The 14,221-nt window shown below is 40.5% G+C and overlaps 1 protein-coding gene across 6 annotated transcripts in view; it reads right to left on the bottom strand.

Annotated features, from left to right (window-relative positions):
• LOC143101692 (scavenger receptor cysteine-rich type 1 protein M130) overlaps window positions 1-2,702 on the bottom strand; it is a 50,880-nt gene extending 48,178 nt beyond the window's left edge. For 3 of the 6 annotated variants that reach the window (XM_076264829.1, XM_076264835.1, XM_076264833.1), the window contains exons 1-2: window positions 2,480-2,701; window positions 141-170 (exon numbers count right to left, since the gene is read on the bottom strand). In XM_076264829.1, coding sequence (XP_076120944.1) covers window positions 141-170; window positions 2,480-2,573 — 124 coding nt within the window. In that variant the 5' untranslated portion in view covers window positions 2,574-2,701. Of the gene's footprint in view, window positions 1-140; window positions 171-2,479 lie in introns of all 6 variants that reach the window. The other 3 variants (XM_076264834.1, XM_076264832.1, XM_076264831.1) reach the window with 2 other exon arrangements.
• Between the last annotated feature and the right edge of the window lie 11,519 nt (window positions 2,703-14,221).

Raw genomic sequence — 14,221 nt, 5'->3', positions numbered from 1 at the left:
TATCAGACTCAAATTCTGAAAAGAATATGGCTCATTAAGGCGATTCAGTAGCTAATACAAAAACCCCATACAATGCTTTGAAATTATTTTTAACTAATATATTGTACTGATGAAACAACATGTCTGTTGTAACTCCTTACCTGTCAGAGATGAAATAGAAAGGAGATGTGCTGATGGAAAAAGCAAATGTAAACATGAGAAATTGTTGTTAGCTTTGACTGTTATTTGCTATTTGCATCTGATTCATTGCTTTTTCATACACTCACACTCAACTCTCTTATGTATAATATAAATACAGGTGCAGAAACATTGTTATTGATTATTGGTGAAAATACTTTTTTTTACTTTATGTATAATGTAAGCTGCATAGTCATGTGCTGATTTTATCTTTTCTTAAATTCATGTGCTTATATTCTCTTTTCTGACCTCTGAGTTGATGATGTATATATAGTTAGTCTCTGAAACAGACTGCAGAAGGGTACACTATGGTATCAACCAAGGAAGATGGAATTTGTCTGCCTGGACATGAATTATGCATAAAATAGATTTTTAAAAACCTTTTTGGATAACCCCAAACCATATCCAAGTGATGTTTTTTTCAATATTTACATATACATATATAAGATACACCACACTGTGCATTAACAATATAAAATCAATAATGATAATATTCTAAAATATAACATATTTGCAACAATATCATATATATTCATTCAGATTCACAATAATATTAATTACCTATGTTTTTTACCCAACTGACACAGGGTATATAAAAACCTACTTTAACCCTTAATGCATGAAGTCCACTACAGTGGACATTTGGACCACTCATTTGATACATGACAGCTGCCATCGCTTACATTACCACTCATAGAAATTAAAGTAAAAAACCCATAATATAAATAAATAGATAGAATAGATAAATGAAGCCCCATATCCATATGCATATGTCTTGTACAATAATAGTATTCCATATTCCAGAGATCACGAGTCATATCCACTGACATCGGCCATTTTGGATTTATGATGTAACGTAGTTCAAATTAATAAACATAATGATCATGTAAAAGCATTATAGAGGCATTGGAGCTTCCTCTAATTTTACTTGGAGAGGCAAATTGTGGTTTAAACCAATGTTCCCCTTAAGTTCTTGGCCAGTTCTTGGGAACATGCAAGTAATTCTTTGCTGACCTATGCATAATGGAAACTCCCCATCCACTCATCGATTCTAAGAGGCATTTCTGTAAGCACAGTCTTAATTTGTTCGGTATCAAGGCTTTAGGACGTCATGCTCACAGTGATCCAGCTGTTGCACTGATCACTACTCCATGCTACTCCATCTTTCATCAGCTACTTTAATTACTCTTTCTGCTGTTAAAGAATGTGTTTGTGTTGTATGTATGCTGCTGAGACCTTGAATTTCCCCTGGGGATCAATAAAGTATCTATCTATCTATCTATCTATCTTTTAGAATGCTTCAATCTCTTTTGAAAACAAATTTGAACAGCCTTTTTTCTTCACTTGAAAAACGACAATCCGTTTTCCTAGATATTGAGAGTTCTTACTGAAGTGTTTACTCACTTTTTCTGTTTTGGTTCTTTAGTCTTATACATTTATTTTAACTTCTATTGCAATCCCCAGCTAAACGTTTGGTACCATTTTAACCCCAATGAAGCAGCGTCTCACTCCCTTGCCCTCCTTAGTGCCTCAAATGTCTTCAATAAATATTAAACTAGGAACTCCAAACTGAGTAACATTAGAGGGGTTACTTTTCACACACAAGGAGTAGGAGTAAAAATTATTTTATCATAGAACAATTATTATGTTGTAAATAATTATACCTATGTTATAACCAATTTGTAAAGCATTCATTAACAGTGTTTATTATTATTTGTGTAATAAATAATGCTGTAGAATGCTCCATTCACTTAAATGGGCCTTCAAACGTTTCGGAGGTCTGATCATTTTTTGTAAAAGACCATTGATATGTATAACAGATCACTGTCAAGAAAAATGGGTTTTGTGCTTCTTATTCACGTCTTTCATATCACTCCGCAAGTAGTGCGGTCACTTCTTGCATTGAACCTTCATTCAAAAGTGAAAGCAGACGGTTGATCAGCTATGTTCTAAAGAATGTTTGATTCAAGTTCAGCATTATTGCTAGTTCAGAGTTGGAAATTATTTGTTTATCAGCAAACACCACAATGAAATGGTAACAAATAAACAGTAACAAACAAATGTAAAGAGACATATCGTGCAGTTTATTTTTTCGTTTTGGCAAGTAGCCGTATAATATGCGGGATAATGTAGGCCTATGCTGGTCATTATCAGGAAAAGCCCTGTCGGGGCTTTTTTTTTTTGATAATGAGCGGTATTCTATACATTATCCCTTACATACTTTGTATTTGATTTTGTTTAATGTAAATGTGATATTTGTTTCCATTCATTGTAGAATTAATACATTGTAAAAACAACATACCTAGGTGTTGAAATTGTTGAGTAGACATTCCTCTACCTCCACGTTGTTCTAGGCGTGAGCCAAGCTGTCTTACAATCTGTGAGGATCTGTGCATCTTTTCTCCTTAATTAGTGGTTGGAAGTTATATGATGAGAAATGGAAAATAACTGGAAAGTGCAACTGTTGCAGAAGTTGGAATAAAAAGAGCTTTGGTTTCACTCTTCACATTATGTTCCTCATTTTTCTTGGTGTTCAGTTAGGTCTGGACTGAGCACACACACACATACACCATTGCATAACCCCACCCCACACGCACACAGACCATTTCATCATCCCTCTCCGACACACACCATGGAAGGGCAGAGAATCAGAAGTCACTGGTCCCCCTGAGTCGGAAAAATAAAGGTCACAAGTCCTCAGTATAATGGACAGGTCACAAGGACACCAGCGCGCAGTTAAAACTTGGAAACTTGTCCATACCGGAACAATCAGCTGCACAGGACGTGAAAATAGCAGTGCATTTGGTGATGCAGTCGGTTTCGTTTATTTGAGAGGTAACTCAATAAGAAGCCCTTACCTTTCTAAGAAAACTCCAGATTTGATCTTGCCTTACATAATCATCATCAAACAGGAGAGTTTGAAAGAAGTTCAAAATAGAATTGTATCTCCGAGGAACTGCAAAAGTGGGATTGATCAGGTGCAGGTCGCCAAAAGGATTGCAACAGTACCTCATTTGTGAAAATCCAGCACACGGATCAAAATTTATCTGCATTAAAGGGACACCAGGCAAGCCTGATGCTTTTTCTCTACGAAACTCCCCCTCGCTCGGTCTGAAGCTCTTTTCCTTTTCTTTGCATCTTCCGTCAAGGGTTTTCGCTGCTTCTTTGCCGGCTCTGCCATTTTACACACATTTGCAACAATCGCTAGCGTTTCGTTAGCCTCTCTCTGTGCTGTGGATGCAGGATGGAAACTGAAACTGCTTCGGTCGTCGGGTACGATACACTTGCAAGCGGGATATTCTTCCTACAGGCAGTAGGGGCGGGCGAGAGAGTCTTCATTCGCCCTGTAATGAGTCATTTAACCATATACCGACTTACGAAGATGAGTAATTAACACAAAAACGTTGCCTGGTGTCCCTTTAACGCAACATCCAATAAGCCAAAACACATAAATAAAGTGGTTGCTATGCTGGCTGCTAGGTTGACATTATAGTGTGGTTGCTAGGTTGTTGCTAGGGTAATTAAGATGGTTGCTAGGGTACTTAGGATGGTTCCTAGGGTACATATGATGGTTGCTATGCTAAATAATGTGGTTGCTATGCTGGATGCTAGGCTAATCATGTTGGTTGCTAGGTTGACATTATAGTGGTGGTTGCTAGGGTAGTTAAGATGGTTGCTAGGGTACATATGGTGGTTGCTATGCTTATTAATGTGGTTGCTTTGGTGGTTGAGAGGGCAATCATGTTGGTTACTGTGGTGGTTGCTAGGTTGACATTATAGTGGTGGCTGCTAGGTTGTTTCTAGGGTAATTAAGATGGTTGCTAGGGTGTTGCTAGGGTACTTAGGATAGTTGCTAGAGTGTTGCTAGGGTACATATGGTGGTTGCTATGCTAATTAATGCGGTTGCTATACTGGTTGCTAGGGTAATCATGTTGGTTGCTATGGTGACATTATAGTGGTGATTGCTAGGTTGTTGCTATGGTAGTTAAGATGGTTGCTAGGGCATTGCTAGGGTACAAATGGTGGTTGCAATGCCAAATAAATCAGTTGCTATGCTTGCTTCTATGGTAATCATGTTGGTTGCTATGGTGGTTGCTAGGGTCACATTATAATGGTGGTTGCTAGGTTGTTGCTATGGTAATTCACATGGTTGCTAGGGTGTTGCTAGGGTAATTTGGATGGTTGCTAGGGTGTTGCTACAGTGGGCATCGCTTTCAAATGGCCACTTCAGTCACGCATTACGAGGCGTGAAGCTGCGTGAAGCTGCGTGAAGCTTTAGTACCACTGTCGCTCTGCCACTCAAGCGCGCCGGAAGCACCGGTGCAGGGGGTGCGAACGCACCCCCACTTTTCGGGAGTAAAAAAAAAAAGGGGAGTTGTTGACCACAACACCGACACGGCATCGCATTGATTAGAGCAGTGGTTCCCAAATGGGGGTACGTGAAGGAACTCCAGGGGGTACGTGAGATTTTAACCCTTCGAAGCCGATTGATGCAAAGTGCGTCAAAAAACACACCCTTTATTCTCTGTTACATTGCTCCGCAACTGTTCATAGCAGCGAGAAGCCTTTATCCTGTGACAGAGCAGAAGTGGGGCTTTCCAACGAGACCACGCACTTGTCTGTACGTTAAAGTATGAAGATTAAAAAAAACATGAAATTAAATCAAATTGCATCATATTTACAGTCTCTGCGTTCACCTGCGCACCCACTCTCGTTTGAATTACTCGGCGAACCCGTGAACGCATAGATATGGCAAGCATATCAGAGGAAAGAGGAGACACGGGGCTATCCATTGGTACCAAGTATGTCGATCCTTCTGGCTTGTAAAAACAGACAAAGTGACAAGTACAAAAACCAACTGCACACCCATTACTCTCGTTTGAATTACTCGCGGACCTGTCATCGGATTGATATGACACAGAGCTATCATTTGATACCAAGTACATCCTTCTGGGATATAAAACAGACGAAGTGACCGCAAAATAATAACTTCATATAGCTCGACTTACCTCACGTTTTTCTCTGTTTTTGTGGCAAAGCATGTTTATAATCCAACGCTATTGAGTGTTTCTCTATGGCAAAGAATGTTCATAATCCGGTTTTGAGATCCTAGCAAATTCCTGCATGGTATTGGTATATCAAGGCTCACATTGCATCCCAATTTGTTAGACAAAGAAACACCTTTTTTGCCTTTACTTTGTTCATGGCAGATCAGGTCAGATCAGTTCGTGTTACAAGTATGGAGCGCAGAAAGGTCATTTTTAATCACTAATTAATGTATAACATGATTACAGTCAAACACAAAGGGAACAGGCACAGTTGGGTAACTAATTCTAGTGTCGTTTTCTTACGGGGATAAACAGTGACAGGTTACCGGGGACCTTTTACGCTAACCTTCAAAATGTAGCAAGTAGGTTACGTGCAGATCTTTTCATCACAGTCATTAACAAGGCTTGGCTGCGTGCACAGGACAGAAAATGGAGATTGAGATTATTATTATTGTAGACTATAGACTACCTCCTTTATTCCTTGAATGGAAATTCAGGTTATGCTGGTGTGTCTGTGTCTGTCAATATCAGGCGCAGTTTATTTAAGCAGATTATTCATAGAACTTGTAGCCTAGACTAAATCACTCTGTGCGTAAAAAGACGCTACTTGCAGTCCAATCAGCTTGAATGAAACCACAGCACCTAACCACGCACCTTAAAAATTATTATTAAACTATCTTATATCTAATATCCCACGTGAAAACGTGCGTATATAGTTGGCCTCTGGAATTTTCAAAATGGTCTCGGGGAACCGAGCCCGAAACCAGATTTGTCTTTCTTTTTTTTTGCACCCCCACTTTCAAACTCGTTCCGGCGCCGCTGCTGCCACTGTACATCGCTCTGTCAGTAGCCTGACTGCCGCCCCTTCTGAAAAAGCAGGAGGCTAGGCTACCTTTAAACGTAATTGTTACCGAGAGGAATCCCAGCCTACAAATTCAATAAACATTACCTCGATTAAGGCTACTTGGGTATGGCTTAAAGCAACACCAAAGATTTTTTTATACCTTAAAATAATGTTTCCAAAATCGTTTCAGTGGTTCATCAACTCGTAACAGGGTGAACGGCAATTTTGCATTCGCTTCGCGGCCCTCTATCGGCTATAACCGCACTATGTAAGTTTGCCAGATCGGGTAGCGGATCTGTAGTTCGATGGAATGAGACATAAGAAACTACAAATTTGACTTGCATCTGATGTCGCAATACATCGTACTTTTATAAGTCATGCAAAATATTCTACCTTGTCTGTGGACATGTTATTTGCAAAGCCGGTGCTGGATAAACAAATAGCGTGTGTGCAACAGAGGGAAAGTTCTTTGGTGTTGCTTTAAGGCTTGACTACACAGTGGTAGCGAAAATCGAAATCTGCTTTTGATAGCCTACCGGTGCCACTCCACAAAATGAAAAAATATCTTAATTTGCTGTATGTTACCTACATTTTTTTTGAGTAGCATAGAGATCGTTAAGTATGGCTCTCCGTTTGAGACATCAAAAACGTATATATTTATAATAGACTACCGTCGAAGATGCTGACTTGCAAAAGCCTCGGGATAACACGTTATCTCCACTAGGCCTATCATCAGTCATGCCCCTTGATCAAAGTGAGGAATGAAATAAAAGTTTGAGAACCACTGGTTTAAAGGAAAATTCCGGTTTGTTTTGGATGAACTAGAGTGGTGGACACCGAAACCACTCACCGAGTGGTTAGTGGTGTTCGTTGATGTTCCAAAACAAGTAGCGTAGCGAAATACAGTTTCTGTCGTCTTTTATTTGGCATTTTGTAAAATCCCATTGATTTCTGTCATTGCACGTTGATATTACTGCGCCACCGTCTATGCCTCAGGTTCAAATACGAATCATACATTACGCCGATATATTTGCTTTTAATTGTCAACGAACTCCACTAACCACTCGGTGAGTTGTACAGTTTTGAAAATGAACGTTAAGGGTTGTTTTAGGACATGTTTGAGTAGCCTACTACAGTATGCCCATTGCCAGCCACCCTGAGAAGTGAAAAGGCGATTCAAAACGAGTCAGAAAAGTCAAGACAGGACCAATCGTCAAAATTTCGGTGTACACCACTCTAGTTCATCCAAAACAAACCAGAAAAGGGCCTTAAAGTGCTAAAAACCGGAATTTTCCTTTAACAAGTTACCTGCAGTCCAGAACACAGAATCTGTTGCAATATTCTGATGATCGGCGATGATATCGGCAAATGTTTGTTTTCCAAAGTAAGAATTTCACTTCACCATGCACCTTCGACAATGAATAGCTCATTACACTGTTAAACTTGTTATCATTACAAACATTATTCTGTGTCCTAAAACTGGCATATTTTATGGCATTGTGTCATGTAAGTTCGTTGCAAAATCTAGAGAAATGTGTGAGGTGTACGCCTGTTTGAGTCGTGATTCACTCGGATCTTTCACCCGTATCTTTAAATTAACCCACGAGTCGCGAGTCTCTAGTATCATTAACTCGGATCAGTTGAGTCCTACTACAATTCAATCTAAAACGATAAACAGCGCCACACACAAACCTCTTGCAACATTAGCTAGCCTACTAGCCATCATATCTGCCAAAAATGTAACCATTTCGTAAGTAGGATAACCACAACTCCACAAATCAACTCAAGCGACTGAGTGAGCAGGCAGTCTGAGATAACTGGTTAACTTCCCGCAGAGCCGGGTTAGTCGGATCAGCCAGCCGGTTAGGCTACATGAGTACGAGTCGGCTACGGCTACGTTGTCATGAGTGGCTGTAGACGAGCGAGTAGCTCCTCCTCAAAGTGAAAAGCAATTCCACAACAAAAGCCATTCTTCACCTCTAAAATAACATTCAATGTTCTGCATGTAGCCTAGGCATACTTTAGATTTGGTGTATAGATGTGTAGCATATTAAAATGCAATTAGGTCGCGCAGACAGTCCGAAACATTGCACGCTCTTAATGGAGCTGCTTTGTATACCCGGGTTAGTCGGATCGCTGGGCCGGGCGGTTACGTTATGAGTGCGAGTCAGCCGAATCAGCCGGCTACGTTGTCATGAGTGGATCAGTAGACGAGCGAGTAACTCCTCGTCAAGGTGAAAAGCAAATCTACAACAAAAGCCATTCTTTCACTTCTGAAATAACATACAATGTTCTACACGTAGGCATAGCCTACTTTTAAATGCAATTAGGTCGCGAAGACAGTACGAAACATTGCAAGCTCTGTATGGAGCTGCTCAGGCTAGCCGGGTCAGTTGGATCTGCAGGGCGGGCCGGTTACATTGTTATGAGTGCGAGTCAGCCGAATCAGCCGGCTACGTTGTCATGAGTGGATCTTTAGAGGAGCGAGTAACTCCTCGTCAAGGTTAAAAGAAAATCCACAACAAAAGCCATGCGTTCACTTCTGAAATAACATATATTCTGCACGCATAGCCTACTTTAAAATGCAATTAGGTCGCGAAGACAGTCTGAAACATTGCAAGCTCTGTATGGAGAGTAGGCTAGCCAGTCGGATCAGCCAAGCGGGCCGGTTACGTTGTTGTTATGAGTGCGAGTCAGCCGAATCAGCCGGCTAGTTGTCATGAGTGGATCTGTAGACGAGCAAGTAGCCTAGTTTCTACTCGTGTCAAGGTGATAATAATAATAGGCCTAATGAATATAGTAGTAGTAGTAGTAGTAGTAATAATAATAATAATAATAATAATAATAATAATAATTTAGTCACTGCAGGGCATTTCTATGTTCCTGTTTCTATGTCTACATTGAAAGTCAATTGCTTAGGCTAAGACAATAAATAAACAGTCTGGCTCAAACTGCTTTCTTTCCCGTGAGTGGGTGGAGGTTTTGATGCTATTATATTAGGCTATTTTATATTATATTATATTATGTTTTATTATATTATATTATATATGATATTATATTAGTCTACCTAACATGATATATATATATATATATATATATATATATATATATATATATATATATATATAGCTATGATTAATAGGCTAATAATATTAGTTGCCTAGTATTAGCTGCCTATAATACCTATCAGAATAGATTCCTAGTAGCCTACTATTAGTATATAGTAGTGGTAATAAACATTGTAGCAGAGTAGCATTAGACCTAGGCCAATTTTCTATTGTTAACAAAACAACAACAAATAATTAATTATTATAATATAGGCTACCCTCCCTGTCAATAAGATCAAAGTTTCTGAACATGAGCACCAAAAAGATGAACAATGTGTGGATGCACTTTGACCAGGAGACCAAAACTCTTAGGCTAAATGCAAGTACTGCAAAAACCTGGTTTCAAATCATGGAGGATCCACATCCAACATGAGAAGGCACTTAACGAAATGAAGCACCCCACTGCACTGCTTGAAGGTAGGACTGAATTTCTTTGCGATTTAGCAATACTGACTCAAGTGACTCAAGTGACTCGTTCAACCCGGATCAGTTTAGTGAGTGACTCAGAATAACCCGGATCCTTAAAAGGAATCGAGTTTAACAGGCCTAGTGAGGTGGTCAGCGGGGGACAATTGAGACACACATTGGATTGTGTTATTACTTGAACATTCCACACTATCCACAGCTGTGGTAGGCCTATCAGGGGCAGGAGGATTACTGTTATCGCAGGCTTTATATAAAATTCTTCAACAGAAGGCCTCGAATGTTGTCTTGTTTGTGGAGTGCTTTGCTTCGCTTCTGTAATCTAGGCTTCATTGAAAATGAGGGCTTCCCTCAATGACCCTCCGAGAATAAATAAAGGTTGAATGAATGAATGAATGAATGAATGAATGCAGGCTTGCCCAAAATAAAGGCATGTGGTTTGCGCAGCCAACAGACCCGCCAGAATGTTCGTTATGATGTTTTTTTACGAGCAAGATGTTTTTGGTACCCTACGCACACTGCATGTTCTTAAATAACAATGATCATCATATTCGACCATTAATTTGGATAAATGGGCAAGCGTGACCACCTTGATTGGCTGATGATTGTAACGCGGGCATGCTTCCAAACACCTCCCTTATGATGATGAGTGGCAGGTGACAGGTCTCAGAATGCGTGCGCTACACAAGGACGGAAGATGATGAATAATTGGGGCCGTAGGCTATTCACAAAGGCTTTTATCTTACTACTGGGAGTAGGCTACTCCTAAATCGCACTTAAAGATTTTAGCTTGAAGTTTTCTCTTAAAAGTTATTCACAAAGCCTTTCAGACAACTCCTAAACTAGGAGTGAGTCTTCGTGGCTATGGATGACGTCATTACTCATGCACGAGCTTGACTGAAGTGACCACCTTGATTGGCTGACGATTGTAACGCGGGAATTCCAAACACCTCTCTTCCGATGATGAGTGACAGGTGACAGGTCGGAGAATGCTTGCGACACAAGTAGTGCGAAGGATGGAAGATGATTAATAACTGAATAAAAAGGCCTAGCCTAAATGAATAAAGAGTAAGGCAAAGCAAATAGCCTAGTAGCCTAATGAAACATAGGCCTATGGATTGATGCAGTAGCCTACCTTTGCAACATTATTAAATTAATCTGTCACCATATGCCTAGGCTACGTTGGCAAAGAGGAGAACATTTTAATTTGATTCACAATGAAACGTTACATTTAATTTACATGTTAACAATGTTGTTGTTGGTGGCGTTATTGCATCCCTTTTATGAATGCAAAATTGTTCCCTCGCGATTGGAAGCTCCTGTTGCGCATAGGCTACGCACTTCAAAACATTCCAACGTAAAATGCCACAAAAAAGCTGTTTATGAATAGGTCTTAGTGAGTTAGGAGTCCTCTCGACTTAAGCTGTCCCAGACTTAGGTGTTACTTTTAGGTCTAAAATGCTTCGTGAATTACTTTTTGTGAAAAAATTAGGAGTCCTAAAGTTAGGAGTGACACGCCCATTATTTTTAGGAGTTGCTCCTAAATTCGCCGTTAGGAGCTACATTTAGCCTTAAAATTCTTTGTGAATACGGCCCCTGAATAAAAAGGCCTAGCCTAAATGAATCAAGGCAAAAAAAATAGCCTAGTAGCCTAATATATGGATTGATGTAGTATCTTTGTAACATTATTAAATGATTCTGTTACTATGCCTACGTTTGCAAAAGAGAACATTTTAATTTGATTCATAATGTTACATTTAATTTACATGTTGACAATGATTAGCCTAGTTTTGGTTGTTGTTGGCGGCGTTATTGCATGTTAGTTATGCCTACAATACAAAATTGCTTCCTCACGATTGGAAGCTCCTGTAGCTAGATAGGATTTCAAAACACAAAATGACGCAGGTTTGTGAATGGGTCTATGAGTAAGGAGTCCTCTTGACTTCTTTTCAGCTGTCAGAGGTGGGAAGGTGTGATTTGTTGGGGCAGGGCCGGATTAACTGGGCACAAATGTCTGATGGCCCCCCTTCCCCCCAGCCAACGTGAATCGGGTGGTTAGTTAATAGGCCTATCGTGAAGATTTTTCCTGCCATCTACTGTAAGGCACGAGCGCATCTGTGAGGCCAAGCCTCACCAAGTAGCTCGTTTGTTTACAACTAACATTCCATTTAATTAAACTGCTTTATAGGCTATGCCGAAATAGTTTTCAACATTTTGAATATTAGTGTCGGGTGAATTGAAATGTTCTCAAAGTAGCCTTATGGCTGAAAGCTGCTTGGGATCCCCCCGTCAAGCAATATAACCATACAAACGCGCTTCCTGCACTCATTGTTTCAAAAGGAGTAATTTTGGCTTCAGAACTGAAGAGCTGTGGACGACACGGCACGGTATGCCCAATGAAAATAGATTAACCCAACGCAACACAACACAGACCCCGCTTCTCTCACGGCAGTCACTGACAGTAACCTAGAATAAATGGATGGGGAAAAACACTTCCCCATGACAAAGACATCGTAAAACACTGAAAGTTAATATTAGGCCAGTTAGGGTCTACAGTGCAGAGTTGGTAAGTTATGGTAGGCCAACTTGCAGTGAACATACAAAGAGGGGAAATTCTTTCTCTTGTAGCTGAGTAGCCTCAGGTGCGCACATAGACATAAGGCTGAGCGCCAATGAATCGTGCTCTCACGACAATCACGCCGTAAAACTTAAATAGGTTAACATCACTCTAAGTTCGCCTTCAAGCAAGGAAAACGATTATTTGAAGACATCTGTTTCGTTGGAAGGGCAAGGGGTAGCAATAGGGCAACACAGAGACAGGCCCGATGGCAGGGCTGTTATGAGAGTATTAAAATATGGGATATTCTACGGGAAAACATTAAAACGGCAAGACAGCGGGGGAAAGTTAAAATACGTGAGAAACACGGAAAAAGTTGGCATGCATTGTTTCGGTCCCGTGCACAGGGATTATTTGTCATATTATTAATCACATATGATTATTTGTGAAATTGTGCAAACAGGCGCAACACATCTGAAAAGGAAGGACTGGTAGCATGCAAGCTCACGTGAAAGATTGATTTAAGAACGTTATCACAGTGTGTGGCTGTGGCGCGGGCGGAAGACAGCGACAAATGGCAGGGGAGGGTCATGTCTTTTTTAACAATTCTGTCGGAGGGTCATTGAACAATTTCTAGCAGGCAAGAGAGGGTCATGCAACTTGCAACTGAAGCACTCAAAATTCCTCCGGTGGCCCCTTCAATAAATAACGAACAGTCCCTAGATTGCTGCTGGGCTATATGTCTTGGTTCATGTCTGTTAACAACTCATTGCCGTCAAACGCATAGCCTATCTCGCGGTTGCATCCATTACAAACATGCAATGTGAACGTCTGGTATTGAGGAGAGCACTAAATGCCCTACTGAATAAGCACAAAGTCAAACCTTTAAATGAAAAACACTCTTTAATAATAAAAAAATAAATAAACCGCTAATGAAGTAAACTTGTGACCATCAAAAATCGTTTATCGCCTGTAACTCTGTGATAACAGGACGTAACAGGAAGGCATTTGGCTGAGCAACGGAGGTTAATATGCTCTATATTTTGTCCAAATGATGTCTGTCTATCATCGTTGCACTCGGAGAAAACCAGAATGTTTAATTTGTCCTGCGTTTCTTCTACGGCTGCAAACGGGATTCACTCGCAGTTAACCAAATATTTCTTTATTAGGGCAGGGCAGGCATATTTCTGGCTATTAAATTATTTCTAAACCAGTCTGCTAAAGTCTGTAGTGAAGTCTGTGTAGGGTTTTCCAGGCTCCATTTCTTTTTACGAGACACCCTGCTCACTTGAGCCATCTACCGGTTGTTTGGGTTGTTGCAGCGTCTCACTGGAAAAATACAAATTAAAGTCGCGTGATACCGCGTGATCCCACGCGCGGACCGCGAGTGAAGCTGGCCAAGTCGAAGCACTGCCCACTGTAGATTACATATGGTAGTTGCTATGCTAAATAGCATGGTTGCTAGGGTTAAAGCCAAACCATGTGTATACCATAGACAATAAAAGAAATGGACGAACAGACTCAACTTGACACAAATTGAACGTTTTTCAGTTGGTCCCCCCCAGTACTGCGCAGACTCACACTTAAAGGAGAAGTTTGGTGTGATATTGACCTAAAGTGTGTTGAAACATGATACAGAGTGTGAACTTTTGACTCATAGCTCATCTCGGCTTGTCCCCTGCACTCTGAAATCTGGCGCTAGTTAGCCGATGCTACCAACAGGTTTTCAATAGGGGTGCCTCAGGCATCGGGCTAACCATGCAAATGAATCACTGTTTTACACCATTTACGAGGGTGTTGTTAGGGTAGATATGGTGGTTGCTATGCTAAATAACACAGTTGCTATGCTGGTTGCGAGGGTAATCATGTTGGTTGCTATGATGGTTGCTAGGTTGACATTATAGTGGTGGTTGCTAGGTTGTTGCTAGGGTAATTAAGATTGTTGCTAGGGTGTTGCTAGTGTAATTAGGATGGTTGCTAGGGTGTTGTTAGGGTACATATGATGGTTGCTATGCAGAATTACTTGGCTACTATGGTGGTTGCTAAGGTAATCATGTTGGTTGCT

This window comes from Alosa pseudoharengus, unplaced genomic scaffold (assembly GCF_046254945.1).
Source record: "Alosa pseudoharengus isolate Yale_2024_CS ecotype anadromous, Long Island Sound unplaced genomic scaffold, YU_APseudo_1.1 YU_APseudo_1.1_scf_4, whole genome shotgun sequence".
Taxonomy (NCBI): Eukaryota; Metazoa; Chordata; class Actinopteri; order Clupeiformes; family Clupeidae; genus Alosa; species Alosa pseudoharengus.
Note: the sequence above shows the minus strand (reverse complement) of the source record. Positions and strands in the feature narration are given on the sequence as shown.